The sequence below is a fragment of the Pestalotiopsis fici genome (genome assembly GCF_000516985.1).
Source record: "Pestalotiopsis fici W106-1 unplaced genomic scaffold PFICI_Scf_5, whole genome shotgun sequence".
NCBI lineage: Eukaryota > Fungi > Ascomycota > Sordariomycetes > Amphisphaeriales > Sporocadaceae > Pestalotiopsis > Pestalotiopsis fici.
In genome coordinates this window covers 3,054,550-3,071,812 of record NW_006917095.1, presented here as the reverse complement: position 1 = coordinate 3,071,812, position 17,263 = coordinate 3,054,550, and the positions used below count along the sequence as shown (strand labels likewise).

Below are 17,263 nucleotides of genomic sequence, written 5' to 3'. Positions count from 1 at the left end.
TCACAAACGCGCGACCATGTCCGAATCGTCGGTTTCCTCGCCAGTTCTCGGGTCCAAGTATGCCATTTGCCACATATTTTTATATAAAGAGTGATGAATATGCCAATGACGTCGACGATAGGTGCTTTCGAATATCGCCGATAATCCAAAATCATTCCAATGACGCTTTCTGCCAAGACGGCCTCGTAGCAGTGTTGCCGTACGAAAAGCGGAGCGCCGCAGGGCCCGTGGCCGGGCCTTATCTCGTCCAAGGGTGTCGCATATCTACACAGTATACTCGGGCTCCGCTCGGGGGTTCCGCCACCCCCTCGAGGAACCTACCTATGCTCCCTTGCATAATCTGGACAGTGTGGTCTGCTTTATCTAAGGTTCCTGGCCCAATCTGGATCAGCAAGGAACCGACACACTTATAATCAGTGAGACTGCTGGCCCCCCGACCCCGCAGATACGAGAGATCTGTTTGTTGCACAACGCATGGTTGGAACGAACCATTGACTCGAGGCTCACTGTTAAGCAATCAATGACAACCCCTGATGCGACCAACTTTCCTTGTGATAAGCATGCCTGCCTAGTGCCAAGTCACTGAGTTCTAAATGTACAATAAGACTAGGTTCGCAATTCTGTGCTAGTTATAAAGCCCAACAATACTCACTCTTTTGAGATTTGATTCGTTTTTGTGTTTTCTTGTTGCTGGTCATGTCGGAAAAGGAGTCGCAGCAGGAAACGTCGACCCCGGGCGAAGGTCTCCCGCCCGGGACCATTCGTCTGATTGACACGGACGGCGGGATTTCCTCCAAACATGCCGACGGCAAGGGGCAAAGCGACATCATTTTGGTTCCTTCCCCCAGTGAAGATCCCGAAGATCCCCTGAATTGGGATCTCAAGCGCAAGATTCTGGCGACTAGCTGTGTGGTTGTGTACACGATCATGATTGCGATTCCGTCAAGCGCCGTCTATTCCATCGTGACCCCGATTCGTGCCGCAACGTCGCTGACCTTGACCGACATCAACAATGGAACTGGCATCATGGTGCGCACATGCCCTTTTTCGGAAAAGATTATGAATCTCATGACTGATGATGTGAATTAGTTTCTCTTTTATGGCTGGGGTTGCATCTTTTGGCAAGCCATTGCATTGCAGTACGGCAAGCGGCCAGTCTACCTCTTCTCCCTCGTGGCCAACATCATCATCCTGGCCACCGCTCCTCTCTGCACCACCTCCGGCACCTATTTGGCGAATCGTATCATTCTAGGCTTCTTTGGTTCCCCCGTCGAGTCTCTGTGCGAAATCTCCATTGTCGACATTTGGTTCGCCCATGAGCGTCCCAAGTACCTGGCCTGGTACGGCTGGTCGCTCTCGCTGACTGGCAAGCTAGCCCCTATGCTCTCTGGCTTCATCAACTATGGCATGGGGTGGAAGTGGACCTTGTGGTGGTGTTCAATCTGGAATGGAATCGCTCTCGTCTACTGCTTCTTCCTCATGGAAGAGACCAACTATGACCGAAAACACGTTGCCACCACCGCATCGCAGGTGCATGCAGTTCCGTCAGAGGTGGCCGTGCCATCCCAGGATGCAAAGTCTGAGAAGCCGGCGCCTTCTGCTGCTCTGCCCGAGGATCGCGAAGTGGGACAAGTCTCGTGGCCCAGAAAGTCGTACATGGACAAGCTCAGTCTTAAGGACAAGAAGAGGCCCAACCGCCTGCTTGACATCATGGCAGCTCCCTTCAAGGGATTCACCTATCCTGCAGTCGTATACGCTGGGTAAGTTGTCCACCCGTGCCAAATTAGGACATCACCTCTTCCAATGCTAACATTTTTCGTACCAGTTTCATGTACGGCGCAAACTCTTTGGTCTGGCAAGGAGTTCAGAATGCCACAATCGGTACAGTCTATACTACTCAGTATGGCTTCAGCACTGCCACCGTCGCCGCCGCTTACGCTGGTGGTGTCATTGGAACAGTCATTGGGTAAGTCGGAATCTGACAGCAAGACCCTGTTTACCATCAGTGGTTTCTTTGTTCGATGAGCTGACGCGGTCAACTTCTAGTGGATACTATTGCGGAAAGGTTGGTCGCATGCTGACGATTCGGTTGGCACGTCGCAATGGTGGCATTTCTGAATCGGAACATGTTCTCTACATTTTCACGGCTAGTGTATTCCTCGTCCCCTTTGCCATGATCCTGTACGGATTGGGCGTCACCTACCACCTCCACTGGTTCGCACTGGTCATTACCCAGGTTGCCTTGGCCATCAATGCTGCGCTCTGCGTGTCGACCGCCCTGGGATACGCCATGTCGAGTTACCCCGAGCTTTCTGGCCAGATGGTCACGACTTGCGTCTTGATCCGAAACACGCTGTCTTTTGCCATAAATTATGGCATTACTCCTTGGCTCAATGCAAGCGGCTATCTCAGAGTTTATTGCATCGTCGGTGGTATTGGGCTGGTGTGGAATGCAAGTTCATTCGTCATGGCGAGATACGGACGCAGTTTGAGAGAAAAGACGGCCGCACGATACTATCGTGACGTGGACCGTGCCAGAGCCAAGGGACTGGGGCATTAAAGACGGGCATGTTGGATCTGCTGAAGATTATCACTTTGGAGGGGAAAAAAATATCATGTAGACAAAAGAAATATTACAAGTCATTGCAACATTATGCATCACGCTTTTATCATGTGAGAATCTCTAGTATGATTTAATGCGATGTATGTATATTCCATCGTGTATCTATTTATCGCGGTCCCTCTGTTTCGGGTTCCTGCCGTACCTCCCAGTCATGTTGTATCATGATTGTTCTTCGCTCCAGTGGAGATATTGGCGTACTCGAATCTCGCGAATTCGGCAATTGGACTGAAATATGCACATTGTGTTTCGGACCCGGAGGTCGCAGTTCGTATTGCGAAGTATTACCACTCAACTGCTCGAAGCCGTCGGACCCGTTGGGTCCTTTTGCCGTGCTTCGCGACTTGAACGAGAACCTCGCCGTGGCACTTTTCCCATCACGGTTGGCAGAGTACTTGCTTCGACCAAGTAGTGGCCGCAGCATGGGGATTGTCGCGAGGACAATGGCCAGTGATGGCTCAACAGCGCTGTAGATTAGAGCCTCGACGCAGGTGTAGGTGAGATCGTCAAAGTCTACAGTGACGAGGGTAATGAGTCGAAGAATGCTCACAATGACGGCACTTGATTACAAAGCTTGTCAGTATCACATAGGTGGGAAAGTTGAGTAGAAAGGTACTCACAGGAAGCCAACGCCAAAGGTAAGCATGAGAACTAATTTCTTGTAGCATGGTAGTGTTAGAGCAAACAACGAGGGCAGAGCCACGGTCAATGCTGCAACGTCTGTGATGACGTTTCCAGCTCCAGTCGTCTTGACAATGGCAATGAGGTCGCCGCAGTGTCCATTGGGTATCGTCTTATCCCAATTGTACGCAAAGGGCTGGCATATGGTACAGCCGCCAATGATGGCTATTATGAGAAACAAGAAGATCAAGGCTATTGAAATGTTGACGGCATGGATGACTTTCTTGACGGGGAAGAGTTTCCGGTACATGAGCAGTACGGACAGTTTGCAGCAGCTCAAACTCAATGCCCAGAGCCCTTGAATCGGAAATAGTAGCTGGCACATATCAGAATGTAGTCCGAGGTGCAAAAGAGTGCGACTCACGATGGAAAAGCCTTCCGTCGCTCTTTCTCCATAGATCTCTTTAATCTCACTGGCATGGTAGCCAACTCCAAAATTGAGCACAGCTACAAGTCGCGTCATGTTAGGACTGCTCCATTGCCAGATCCAAGCCGATCGCGATACTCACCTAGAAAGCATACAATTTGGAAGCCGACAGCAAGCACCTGGCCAAATAATCAGAAAAACGTGTCATATTTCTTGTAGGAGCAAACTCACCCACGCGGCTATCATCAAGTAGTCGCTAACATCAAGAGTCCGGTGCGCGATGCGGCGAGCCAGCAGTCGCAGGATAATCGCTATCGTCGGCAGCACCAAAAAGACAGCGGCAATGGCCAACAGCGAGACCTGGTCTCTCCGCTCGACCGCAAACTTCATCACGACTGAATAACCGCAAAGTATTGACTGATCGGATATTCAGTCATGGTTTTTTTGGGAATTGAAATTCATCAATCCATTCAAACGAGATTTGAATGGACGCTCGTTTTGACGCGTGAGACCATATATGTGCAAAGGGACCCTGCGACATGCATACTCGAGAATCCTTCATATTTTCCCTCGTTCTCATCCTCTCTCTTTCTCTGCATGTGTGTGTGCCTGGGGCTTCCTGGGATCAATTCCTATCGAATGCATCAATCATATCATGGAATCCCCGGCCCGCATCGACTCGAATCCCGCAAGCGGTTAACCATTACTCAGGAGGAAAAGAGATCCACTATGAATGCAATGGCACCAGTGGATTTGGTAGGCATCGAGCGCAAGCCTATCTCGGGGAAGGCCCGGAGCCAGGTCAGTGCCGCGCGTGTGCATTGCTAGTTTCGATAAAAGATGCAAGATACAAGGGTTCGACAATGTCGCGGCCGTTCGATTCTCGAGGCCGACACGACATTCAAGCTGTAAAAAGTGGTACTTTCTGCAACAGTATCTTTATTCTTCAGTCACTGCCATATAAAGCCAGCACCTGCGCTGAGAATATACTCGAGAGGTGGCTCACTAAACATATTTACACGGTAAGCATCGAGAAGCCAAGGGTGCACTAGGCTAGGTGACCGTTGGCGTTTAGCGGTCCATCCCCCGCGTTTACTTGGCCCAGCAACCCGCGGGCCGGCCCAAGATGAGGCTGATGGATAGTGCTAGAAACAAACAACCTGTACAGCCAGAAATCAGATCGGATATGAAACGTGAACAATCAGATCGGGACGATGTGACTGATCTGCCGAATGATCAAAGCGTGATCAATGTCGCGGGAAGGAATTCGACAACTGATCGTCCCCATCTCTTGGTGGAGCGGCGGCGCTACAAAAGGGTCCGTTGCAAAGTGCGCATCTTTGTACGGCATTATTCAGTGTCTTGGAGGGCAGATGAGCTGCATATCTATTATTGTTTCCGGCATAACGTTTCCACAAACGTATTGTTGGACCGTTGCCAAGGTCTGCACGTATCCAATGATGAGAGAAACAAAAGTCATTGTCAAAAATCGCTACCATAACGCCTTTCGGGCCATTGGGGGATGAGTATCCACTGCCAACCTATTGTGCCACACACCTACAGCGGGCACGTGGGTACCCTCTAAAGGAACATGCCGTGTAACCTTCCCTTCCCATCATCATATCAGTCTGGCATGCTTCGCATTTTGAGCCTCAACCAATTTCTAGCTCTGGTGTGTTGCAAAAGTCCCGTGCCATGTTCTGAGTCAAGAGGAATGTCCATGCTCGTAACCATGACATCTCTCTTGTCGTGGCCAGCTATTCTGGTCCAAGCAGTCATTATACTTTTCAGCATTGCCATATATCGCCGATACCTGTCGCCATTGTCCGACATCCCGGGTCCCTTTTGGGCCTCCATTACGCGGCTTTGGCAGGTTGTGCACATTTTCAAGGGTGACCAGAACCTCCAATCCATTGCACTGCACGACAAGTATGGACACTTTGTTCGCATCGCCCCCAACGAGGTCAGCGTGAGCCACCCGGACGGGCCCCGGTCACTGCTTCTGACACCCCAGAGAAAGGTGAGTCCTCGTTTTCTAAACTGGACGTTCAGCTCTAACATTATTATACAGGCCGACTGGTATGTTGCAATTGTGGATTATACTTCTTGCTCAACTTTGCAAGGACGTGGAACAGCGCATTCACTAACACTACTATAAAAGGTACCGCGTCTTTACAGTGCCCGACTACCGCTTCGAGACTCCTATGAGTGCTCTCGACCCAAAGGAAAAGATTGAAAGATCAAAATGGCTCGCCCCGGGATTCTCCTTGTCCAACATTCTCCGATCAGAAGAGTACATGAACAAGAATATCGGCCTCTTGTTGGACTGGATGGACAAGTTTGCCGAGTCGGGCGACGCAATGCACCTAGACAAGTACCTCACCTACGCCGCCTTTGACAATGCCGGAGAGGTCATTTTCAGCCAGTCCTTTGGCTACATCAAGGAGGGCAAGGATATCCGTGGCTCCATTGCCAACAACCTTGTGCTCAACCCCTTTGTCGCCGCGGCGGGTTTCTTCATCTGGGCCTATGTGCTGCTGGTTGCCAACCCCATCATCACCTGGACGGGTCTGCTACCCATGGGTCACCTGTTTGATACCGCCGATGCGGCAATGAAGAAGCGAAAAGAGAATCCCGACGCCCGTTTCGATATCGCGGCTCACTGGTTCAAGGCGCAGCGAGAAAACCCGGATCGGCTTAGTGACCGCGACATTCAGGCGCAAGCCACCGTCGCTGTTGGTGCCGGTTCGGACACGGTATCTTGTAAGAACCCCTCTTTCTATGTCCTTGAATCGTTTCATAAGCTTATTCAAGAAAAAGGCGGTATTCAGACCTTCGTGTATCACATGTTGCGCAACCGGGACTCTTGGCTCCGAGCACGACAAGAAATTGTCGCGGCTCAGGCTGAAGGTCGGTGTCGCGATCGAGTCGTCTCATTTGACGATGCGCAAAAGTTACCATTTCTACAAGCCTGTATCAAAGAGGCACTGCGCATGTTTGGACCCACGCCGATGGGCTTGCCCAGGGTGGCGCCAAAGGGTGGCATTACCATTGGTGGTCGGCATTTCGCTGAAGGCACTACGTTGTCTATACATCTCCAGTGAGAAGCTGAAACCAACTCAACGTCGTGTAGCACATCAAGTCTAATGAAATACAGCGTTATGCAACAATCAAAGGAGTGTTGGGGTCCCGATGCTCGTCAATGGAACCCAGACCGCTGGTTCGCTGACGATGCCGCGTCCAAGGAAAAGTATTGGCTAGTTGTCAGTTCTACAATCGCCCCGAATTTTGTTCTCAGTATTGACTCGTTTCAATAGTTTGGTCTCGGGTACAACTCATGTCCCGGTCAGCATTTAGCCAAGGTGCAACTATCAAAAATGGCAGCCACCTTGGTGAGAGACTACGATGTGCGTCAAGTTGATCCATCGACGACTTGGACTTGGAAGGCTTATTTCACGGTTGTGCCACATTCTTGGCCCGTGTATGTTTCAAAGTATTTCAGCAAGCATTGATCAATGATGGAAAACTCGTACAACTGTTACGCATAAGGACAGTATTTTTGCTCCATAAAGCTACTTGGGTACCCATTCTTAGTGGCCAGCATGTACACGCGACTCACCTCCTTCTGAATCCCGGATCTTAGTGCAGCTATTGAATTGCGTTGACTTGTCATGCACATTAGCTTTCGAATGTCGGGGGATGAAGTCTTCTGCGCCGGAGACTTACTTTCTGGCAGTAGCATGGTACCAAACTCGTCGGCCTCGGCGAGCCACATCTCGGCCCTGGTACCTAAAACACCATCGGCTCTGACACTCAACAACTCGGCCATGCTGTAAGGTTGTCTCTCCCAAGTGGCCAGCCAAATCTTGTACTCCCGCTTCCAGGTCTGCTCATTGGTTTCACGCCAGAGGTGACTTGGCGCAGGAGCTGGGATGGGGCCAAGTTCGAAGCCGGTTAGAATTGCGTGGCCGTGCCGAAGCGACCAAACCCACTCTACGTGATGTAAACCCAGCAGAGTGCGTTGCTTGGCCGATTTGACTGCCCACTCCTTCCACTTGGGCATCGGGTCCATCGGTTCCAAAGGCACAAAGAGATCCGAGCTGGCCAGCTGGCTTTTGACGTTCCAGACCTGGCCCAGAATTTGGGCCTGGATGCTGAGCTCTGAGGTAGTGGGTGGTCCCGAAAAGCAAAAGAATAAGACGATCATGAGGATAAGCAGCGATTGAACAGCTGGAAGCAGATCCAACTCATTATAGGTGTGACACTAGAACAAGAAAAAACGACGCGCACAAGTTAGCAAATCCCAAGTATGCGCGGCCAAGGGTCTTGCGGATGAGGACACTCAGCTTACCTCGCCGATTAATTTCTGGATCTCTAACAAAATGGCGTCATAAACAAATCCAGTACTAGTTTCGGTTCGGTCTGCCCACATATTGACCAATCTATAACATCTTTCAAGCGGCTTTGGGATCCCGCACATTAGCTGCACTGGGTGTATCATTGGCGGCAGGTGGGAAGTATGATGCATAGCCATAAGTTGAGGCCAAGACTTTAGGATCCGGGTTATAAGGTTGACCGTACGCGTCTCTACCAAGTTCAAGTTTAGGGAACCAGGTCCGCCGGTTGGACCTTGTCGCACATTTTCATGAATGAAGGGGTTGACTGGAGCTGGCTGGCGAGGGTTGGCACGCGGTGGCTGTGACTGGACTCCCAAGAACTTTGGCGGCTCGAGTGACTCCGGGAGCGGCGCTTTGCGGGGGCCGGAGACGTAGCCATTGGTCAAAGGACGCTCATCTTGCTTGGAAGATTCCGATTCAGGTCGCCACGTTTTGTTCATGCGTAGTGAGCTGCGTTTATCCGTCGGAACATTACTGTTCACTGCCTGTTTCTGGGGAGTTACTGACTTTTTCGGTGGAATTGCCACCTTTTTCTGAGGTGTTGTCGCACTTTTCTGAGGTGTTGCTGCCTTTTTCTGGGGATATTCCTGACGGCTATTGGTAGACGAGTCCATATCGAATAATGACAGCAGAGAAAACGATCTGGCACGTAGAAAGACTAAAAAAGAAGCACGTCTTATGTTTGTGATGATGCTCGAAGTGCTGAGATTGAAATGACTGGAGCACCATCGGACGAGTAAACCAAAACAGCCATGTCATATATGTTGCTCTTTCCCTGCAGACATCGGTAGGTCTGCTTGGTAAGGCCAGACCAGTCCACACCAAATGCAGGAAAAAAAAGTCAAGCGCGGCAGTAGTCATCCACCATCAGTCGCTTCCTATGGTGTCAGGACAACAACTTTGACGGATTCCGAGAAACTCGGCACTCGAGAACTCAATGGCACTGATTCCACACCACTGCTCTTCAGCCCAAGGGGAATGTAAGAGAAAATCGGTGCTGGATATAACCGTGACACCAAAACACCAAAGTCCAAATCAATTTCCTGCCACGATGGATACTTGTAGTAGACGTCTCACTGATACCAAGTTGGCTGGGCATGCGTCAAGCTGGCTAGTCCAAGAACGCCTGTCCCAAGTCTCGAGTAGCGTGTCCGTTTTTCAGCGAGTTTTGGTCATCACAGAACAAAATATTTCCACGTCAGTATAGCTATTGCTATAAGATACTGATGAGCAATCTCTAAGGAATTGATGAGCAAGAATGAGTGGTGGTATTTTTTTGCATAACTTTCTGCTCCTGAAGACGAGGTGTGGAAAAAGAAACTGGCTCCCACCCTATTGGCGGGGCAGCAGTCTGGGGCTTGAAGGAAGTAGAGTTTGCCAGCATGGTGGCCATCACATACCAAACTAAACTACATTACTGACTAGGTACATGGTTGAAATTGAATGCTTTGCAAATACATCTGGATGATTGTTTGAATGGCATACTCGAAACCTATTCACGACACATGCTCGAAACAGATTCAGTGCACGAAATATTTGATTCACATGGCTAGCGCAAGGCCAAATGGACTTTACATGTAGCGATATCGTCAACAGGCTCCAATTGAGCACGCATCTCATTGGCTCCTCCGAGCCTATAAGTCTTTAGAGCCAAGAGTATAGTGTTGGGTTTTACAATTTCACTCGCTGCGCACTCCATTATCGTGGCTTAGTAAGTATCCCAGAGGTAACCGTTCAATGCTCAATCCACTGCAAGCGCGCCAGGGGTTCTCCATATTGCCGAACCCCGCGCTGCAACCACAACAAAGGATCGCCAAAATACCCCCTCACACAGGGCCAAGGGCGACTGTAGCGGTTCTCCAACAACATTATGTCAATTGAGCAGATGGCAGTGCCTAATGCGGACAGGTACCTAGTAGTCTACAAGATGCCGAGGTAAATATCGTACGCCAGCGGTTTTGTACACATTTGATCACGTATCGCTCGTACAAACCCCAACGGACATGACATGGGTATTTGGGTCTCTACTTGTTCATGTTGATGGACCTTTCGCACTGATACAATAATTACATTGACATGCTTCTGAATGCTTCATACTAGATTCGATGCATGCTGACTGTTTACCTGGATGCATCCTAATCTTACACTAGTTTCATTATTTTGAGTTGATTTTGTACCTCAGCGTTATACCAACCCAGCATGGCTTCTTCAACCAATGTCCCGGTGATTGTTGGGGTAGGCGATTTCAAGAACAAATCGCTAAAAGTGGAAGACGCCCACGATCCCTCAGAGCTCATGATCAGAGCCATTCAAGCAGCTTTAGCCGACACGGGACTTGGGACCGATATCCAACACAACCTATCGGCGCAGATTGACAGCATCTCGGTTGTTCCTCCATGGACCTGGACGTACCCAGATCTCCCGGGTCTCCTGGCGAGCAGGTTAAAGGTGTTGCCTCAACATACCTACTTGGCTCCGCATGGGGGCAATGGACCTGCGTTGATTTGTGATGAAGCTGCGCGGCGGGTCGCATTGGGCGATTCCATGGTCGCTGTCGTAACAGGAGGAGAAAGTCTTGCCACTCGTTAGTCACGATCCAGTAAACAAGTGTGCATGCGAGTAATGTGCTAAATCTTGCGCAGTCGCTGCCATGGGCAAGATTGGAAAGATGCCTCCGCCAAACTGGCCAAAGCCGAATCCGACAGAAAAGCCCATAGCAGCCGGTGGGCTCTCCGTGATTGGAGACAGTAAGTCATTAGTTGCATTGGAACAACTGATTCTTTTAGTAAAGAATTGACGATATTGAATAGCGGTCGGAACCCGACATTCTGTTGGATTGCCTGTGCAAGTATATCCATTCTATGAGAATGGCTTCAGAGCGCGCCGTGGCCAGACCTTGAAAGAGAATTCGGCCGAGTCAGCGAGACTCTACGCCGAGTTTGACCGCATCGCAACTCAAAATCCATTTGCATGGAATCATGGACGTCCCCCGAAAAGTGCAGAGGAGATTGGCAGGCCGTCTCCAAAGAACCGCATGATTTCTGTTCCGTGTAAGTGTCTCATCAGATTGCGCGACATTGGTATGGGTCTGGTAAAGCTGAACTAAATTGCCGTAGACCCTCTTTTGATGAACGCATTCAATACGGTGAATCTTTCGGCTGCCTGTATCATCACATCAGTTGCCAACGCCAAGGCCCTGGGTATTCCCGAGAGCAAATGGGTTTACCCATTGGGAGGAGCAGGGACTCACGACAGTGACGATTGTAAGTTATTTTCTGGTGCCATTTTCCTCCTTAATTAAACCGTAAATGCTGATTTGTTCACGTCGCAGTTTGGGAACGCCCAAATTTCCACTCTAGTCCTGCAATGGAGGCTGCGATCAACTCAACCATCGAGTCATCATTGATCACCAAGGATGATATCGACTGCTTTGATTTCTATTCGTAAGTCATTCGATATCCTTCGCGATTTGTTTGCTGACGTTTCTCACGTGTGAAAAGTTGCTTTCCAATTGTGCCAAAGATGGCATGCCACTATTTGGATCTGCCATTGACTGGTGGAGCAAAGCCCATCACATTACTAGGCGGGTTGACCTCATTTGGTGGCGCTGGCAACAACTACTCTATGCATGTGAGTATCCATCTCGTAAGTTGTCAGTTGGCATTCGAGACTGACATGTTGGCATAGGCACTCACTGCCATGACACGAGAGTTGCGATCAGGTCGTTTCAACACGGGGCTGATTCTTGCCAATGGCGGAGTAATGACGCACCAATACGCCATCTGTCTCTCCAGGAGTCCCAGAAAAGGCGGATCAGGTTATCCCTCCCGCAATCCTCTACCTCACCACTTGGAAGGTCTATCTACGCCGCAATTCCTAGAGTACGCCACGGGCGAGGCTGTAATAGAGGTAAGTCATTGCTGGAAAAGCACAAATGGTGAGCATCGCTAATGAGGAACCAAGAGCTACACTGCCGATTTTGACCGCACAGGCGCCCCACGGCTTGGGCATATCATTGGGAGACTGGTCGAGACTGGTCAAAGATTCATTGCCAACCACGCCAATGAATGGACATTGTTGCGACTGGCAGATTCGAATATCGAGTGTATTGGTCAGCGCGGCCATGTCCAGTCACTCGAAGAAGGTAGAAATGTGTTCAAGATTAATCGCCAAGCTGGATTATGAGGCAGGCGTATGGAACTGATCATGACAAAGTATCTTCGGCTTGATCTTGATCAGCACGTTCTAAACTTTCAGAGATGGCAAGAGCGATACCAAATTAACTACTAGTAATCGCTTGGTTTTATGCGCACACTATGTCAAAGCATAATCACGAGCACGTTTTGTGGAAGACCTGATGTGGAATGACTTGACATTGCCTATCTGTGCCGAATGCAACCATGGTTCAATTGTTTCCGTTGAATCGAGCTCTCGAGTTCTCAACTTATCAAAGGGTTTTCTGTTCTGCATGATCATATCATTGCCATTTGCCCATAATCTTGGCACCATTCTCCCCTTGTGCTTTGAGCTACAGGCCTTTTGTCAAATCTTGCTCCACTCTACACACCATGCTGGTGGACTTTTTGTCTCTGACATTTTCTCCATTGTTTGGCGTACATGATGGCCCAGGCTTTTCTGCCCTTTTCTGCTTCCAATTGGAAACACGAAGATACATATGAAGGCATCAAAGTCCATAAAGCGCACGATCTCGACGACGCTTTTCCTTTGCCAGCTGGCGGACAACCTTGGCATCACGATACATGTTCTCGAATATCGGAACACATAGGTACATCTGCTTCACCTCAGGTACTTGTACATCCCGAGCGGCTTTCTCCGAAACGTTCAGCTTCCATAGGTAATACTGGAAGCGTATAACTGCAGCTCTGACGTTCCATTCTGAAATGTGGCGAAACTCTTCTTCGTCGTGATGAAGACAGATCCAGGCCTTGAGCTCGGCGCTTAGGCCATCCCCAGACCAGAGTACATCATCGTGGGAATGAGGATGGGCATGTGAATCGATAATCTTGAAGGCAATGGTGTCTCCGTCAATCACAGGTCGGCATAGAGCTGTGGCTCCCTTGCGTCTGTGTGCTGCGATTTTGTAGGTGACGTCTCCGGCCGCCTTGGTCACGGCCTTTGGTATCAGGTCCTTTTTCCAAGTGCCAACTGGCAATGTGAACATGTCGACTGTTTTGGCTCTGAAAGAATACATATGTCTGGGGCGGCGGAGGCTGTTCCACTCGACACCATGGTGCTTAAATACAGCGCGTAGGAATTCCTGGAAACCCTTCTTGTCATAAGCCTGGATGTTCTTCCAAAGCTTTCGGCTCGAGCGCGGTGCCATTGACTTGGCTTCATCCCAGATGCGGCGGGCCTCGGCGAGTTGGTCATCGCTCAGACCCTCGGGTCCATGGACGATGACCTGCCCCTCCGGGTTGTCTCTGTGGGGGTCAATTAGTTCGGAACGAAGAAGAAAACAAATAAACTGATGTTTGTTTTTGGATGACTTACCCGGACATGACTGGTTGCCCCAAGATGAGGATCTGTCGTTCTGGCTGGTCGCAATGCCGAATAGATCAAGAAGAGGTTGGTCAAGCTTGGGGTTCGAGTGAAAGTAGAGAGTTGAGAGGGCTTAGGACCGGGGCGATAATAACGAGGGCAAAATAAGAAAGGAAAAATTGATCGCGAGAGGCTGGTTGGGTGACGAGACTGAAGCTGTATGCAAACGCGCTTTCCACTGTTGCAGTCCCAAAGGGTATCGCTACCAGAGAAACTGGAAGGAAGGCGAAATTTGCGTTCAAGGTCACCACTTCGCCAAGGAAGCTGGGTCAAGATTGTTCCTTTCAATCAGTAAGTATCACGAGGCCGAGGGATTTTGTAGGCCAACAGGCGCATCATCTGGATTGTGTACAGTTATTCGGTGTGTTGTTGAGAAAGAGGCTCACATCCAAATTGATATTTCTGTCGTTTGTTCTCTGATGACCCCCACAGCGTCAAACACACACTTTGCTTCACAATGGGATCGAGTGATTTCCCGTCGCCGGCCCATCAACTGTGAAGCTGTCCACTGCTGCCTCAAATTTCTGGCCATCAACGACATATTTCCCTGCGGCAATCATGGAAAACGTACACGAGCTAAACGCCCCCATGCCACGCGACACGGCCTTCAATGGCGAAGTAAAGCGCAAGCTGAGAGTGAACGCCGAGATATGGGCATGGAAAATCCAGCCGAACTGAGCTATACCAAGCTCAAGAAGTTCCCGCCCTCTCAAAGGTCCTTTAAAGTACGCAAATTCCAAGATTTTCACGTGGTGTTGCTCCCCACAGAACACATAGGACTGCATCGCAAGGAAGTCCTCGTTTGCTATGCTTGCCGGGTAGTTCCCACATCTGAGTGACACATATGATAGTAACTGGTTTTTGAGCGTCTGCCCGGCTGACAGTCTTCTCCTCGCGGCAAAGATCATAGTGCACCTTCACCTTGCAATTATTGTGAATTGTATCCTCGTGGCTGCTGAGATCGTATAGCCGTGAAGATACAGTATTACACGGCTTGCCCATACTTGGGTTTAATGCGCTGGTGCCTAGCGGGCCGGCCCCTAGTCACATATAATAGTGGGCTTGGGGGACGCTTTATATTCTGTAATTAATTTCTGGTGGCGGCAGCCTTTTACTCTGAGCAGCAAAACCATCATTAATGAATGATTTCTCAATCAAAAGTGCACTATGACATGTGCTCCTACAGGGCCGAAGGATCTTTACAATAATACCAGATTTATTCCAACAGTAAATTAATCGCTAACGAATACGCTAAAATTCAATGAAGAATAACCGAATGCAAGCACTCTCGGCTTCTGCGAGACTGATGATCACTGAAACTACCAGCATCCCTTTAACTGTCTTCTCATTTTTAACCATATTGTCGGCCGGTCAAATTCACCTCACTTGAATTAAATCGATGTCGTCTAAGAGCAGGTCGGCGGTTTATTATTCACGTGCTTTGCGGGGAGTATGGGGTCCTAAGGAATAAATATTGAACTATGGCACTACGGGGAAGTACCAGCTGCCACGCAGCTAGTAAAAACCTTATATAATAGGAGTACTATAAAACCTTTTAGAAATAGCCCTTTATATAAATTATTAAATTATATTAATATATATATATCGACCCTTTATTTACTTTATAGCTATTTAATTATTTAATAATTATAAGCCCGGTTTGCATTAATATTTTAATAAAATTTTAGATTAATATTAAAAAGGGAGATATTATAACCTTTTAATTATAAAAAAAAAAGCAGATCAGGAGTTTATAACGATTTATCGGTAATTAAATAGCGATTTTTTCTAAGGCAAACGTTATATTTTTTTTAAGATTAATATTACGAATAAAAAGCCTAATTGCGTCGATTTATAACGCTATTAGCCTAAAAGTTATTAAATCTCGATAATTAAAAATAATTAATTTTTTAATTTGCGATTCCTTAGGGACCGAACGGCGGAAACCTAAATTAGATTTAAATATTAATTTTTAACGCTATTTTTATTATATATAATAACGAAGGAATAGCTATTAAAAAAGCTCGCGTATATATCCGATAAATTATAATATTATATTTTTATATTATATTAATAAAAGGGGAGCTATTATATAGCTAAATATTAGTATTATAGGCGGCGTTTCGATTTATTAAAAATAAAAATAAACGAATCGTTAAAAACGTATATAAAAAATTTATAAAAAAAAAGGTTTTTAAAAAATAGCCTATTTATAAATTTTAAATTTAAAAAATAAAATTTATTTAATATATTTTAAACCTCGGAAAAGTATTTTCGACCGAATTAATAAACTAAAAGGCTAAGTTCGGCCTAAAATAAATTACGCCTGCTCCGTAAACGATATAAAGGGCCTATATAAAGCAAATTATATTAAAATTAACGTAATTTTATTACAAAGCTATAAACGATTTATAAAAAGAATACGAAAAATAAAATTATATAATGCGAAGCAAAGCAAAACCTACGGGATAAAAAGGTATTCGATTAATTATTACGGCCGATTATTATTTAGCGAATTTAGCAATTTTTAATTAACGAAATTTAAACCAAAAAAATTAAAACAATTTATTACTAACTAAAAAGCCGAAAACGGAAAAGGAATTAAAATCGAAATTTAAGCCTAAACCGAAACCTAAAAAAAATAAACGTAAAAAATTTCCCCGGAATAACCTTTAATGCATTGCCTACGAGGCAATTAGGCATTATTAATATAATTATTTTTTTATCCGGAATAACCGTAAAATCTTTAATTTAAAAAAATAAAAAATTTTTAATCGGAATATAAAAAAAAAAAAATTTCGGGCTAATATAATAAAAATTCGGGCTTTATACGAAAAAACGGCAAAAAGTCCGTTCGAATAAAATTATATAAAAAGGTAATCCGATAATATATTTAAAATAAAAAAGGAGCTTAAAAAATGCAATTAGGTAAAATTAAAAATATAATATAATTTTATAAATATAATTAATATATTTAATTACTTTTTAAAAAACTCGTTTATCGCTAATATAAAAGCCACTTTTTATATATATAATAACTTTAATAGGTTTATTAATTTTAAAACCGCGGCAAATTCGTAATATATTTTTATAAGGAATATTAGGGTTTTAATTAATAAATAAAATATAATTAATATTAAGGTAAATATACCAATATAATATTAAAAAACAAAAAACGGTTTTATATATAAATAAGCGAAAAAAGGTAATATATAACTAATTAATATAGCTTATATATTAGGTTTTTATTTTAGCTTAATATTATTGCTAAAGCTTCGAAAAAAATAAAATTTTTGCTATAATAACCGAAATAATAAATTTATTTAATTTTATAATAAATTAAAACCAATAACTTAAATATAGGTAATCCATAGCTTTAACGTTTTAAAATATAAGCTATTAAATACCCGCGTAATATTAAATTAAAAAAATAAAGCGTTTATTATTATTAACGGAATTCCGTATAATTTAAAAAAAGGGATTAAAAGCCGTTTTTCGGGAAATCCGAAACTTTCGTTCAACGGTATTATAAGGATTTAATATAAAAAAATAAAATACCCTTTTTAAAAGGTTTTAGCTAATTTTATTTTGGTATCGCTAGAATTCCGCCTAAAAAAACCGGTAACGTATAAATATAAT

The 17,263-nt window shown here is 46.2% G+C and overlaps 6 protein-coding genes across 6 annotated transcripts; 3 read left to right on the top strand and 3 right to left on the bottom strand.

Moving 5' to 3' along the window:
* Nucleotides 1-696: 696 nt before the first annotated feature.
* Nucleotides 697-2,560, top strand: PFICI_08225 (uncharacterized protein; the record flags this gene model as incomplete). Its single annotated transcript, XM_007836806.1, has 4 exons — nucleotides 697-1,029; nucleotides 1,090-1,760; nucleotides 1,826-1,966; nucleotides 2,047-2,560. 4 exons carry the CDS (start codon nucleotides 697-699, stop codon nucleotides 2,558-2,560), a joined length of 1,659 nt encoding a protein of 552 aa, XP_007834997.1.
* A 169-nt stretch (nucleotides 2,561-2,729) lies between these two features.
* On the bottom strand, nucleotides 2,730-4,058 carry PFICI_08224 (uncharacterized protein; the record flags this gene model as incomplete). Its single annotated transcript, XM_007836805.1, has 5 exons — nucleotides 2,730-3,180; nucleotides 3,241-3,617; nucleotides 3,666-3,748; nucleotides 3,811-3,847; nucleotides 3,900-4,058. 5 exons carry the CDS (start codon nucleotides 4,056-4,058, stop codon nucleotides 2,730-2,732), a joined length of 1,107 nt encoding a protein of 368 aa, XP_007834996.1.
* A 1,342-nt stretch (nucleotides 4,059-5,400) lies between these two features.
* PFICI_08223 (uncharacterized protein) lies at nucleotides 5,401-6,772 on the top strand (the record flags this gene model as incomplete). The annotated part of the gene is made up of 3 exons (XM_007836804.1): nucleotides 5,401-5,688; nucleotides 5,740-5,747; nucleotides 5,830-6,772. The coding sequence occupies 3 exons, from the start codon at nucleotides 5,401-5,403 to the stop codon at nucleotides 6,770-6,772; spliced, it is 1,239 nt and encodes a 412-aa protein (XP_007834995.1).
* Nucleotides 6,773-7,316: 544 nt separating this feature from the next.
* On the bottom strand, nucleotides 7,317-8,679 carry PFICI_08222 (uncharacterized protein; the record flags this gene model as incomplete). Its single annotated transcript, XM_007836803.1, has 3 exons — nucleotides 7,317-7,333; nucleotides 7,395-7,932; nucleotides 8,020-8,679. 3 exons carry the CDS (start codon nucleotides 8,677-8,679, stop codon nucleotides 7,317-7,319), a joined length of 1,215 nt encoding a protein of 404 aa, XP_007834994.1.
* A 1,585-nt stretch (nucleotides 8,680-10,264) lies between these two features.
* On the top strand, nucleotides 10,265-12,250 carry PFICI_08221 (uncharacterized protein; the record flags this gene model as incomplete). The annotated part of the gene is made up of 8 exons (XM_007836802.1): nucleotides 10,265-10,649; nucleotides 10,708-10,812; nucleotides 10,876-11,115; nucleotides 11,182-11,328; nucleotides 11,397-11,508; nucleotides 11,566-11,695; nucleotides 11,753-11,974; nucleotides 12,029-12,250. The coding sequence occupies 8 exons, from the start codon at nucleotides 10,265-10,267 to the stop codon at nucleotides 12,248-12,250; spliced, it is 1,563 nt and encodes a 520-aa protein (XP_007834993.1).
* Nucleotides 12,251-12,749: 499 nt separating this feature from the next.
* On the bottom strand, nucleotides 12,750-13,584 carry PFICI_08220 (uncharacterized protein; the record flags this gene model as incomplete). Its single annotated transcript, XM_007836801.1, has 2 exons — nucleotides 12,750-13,506; nucleotides 13,577-13,584. The coding sequence occupies 2 exons, from the start codon at nucleotides 13,582-13,584 to the stop codon at nucleotides 12,750-12,752; spliced, it is 765 nt and encodes a 254-aa protein (XP_007834992.1).
* Nucleotides 13,585-17,263: the final 3,679 nt, after the last annotated feature.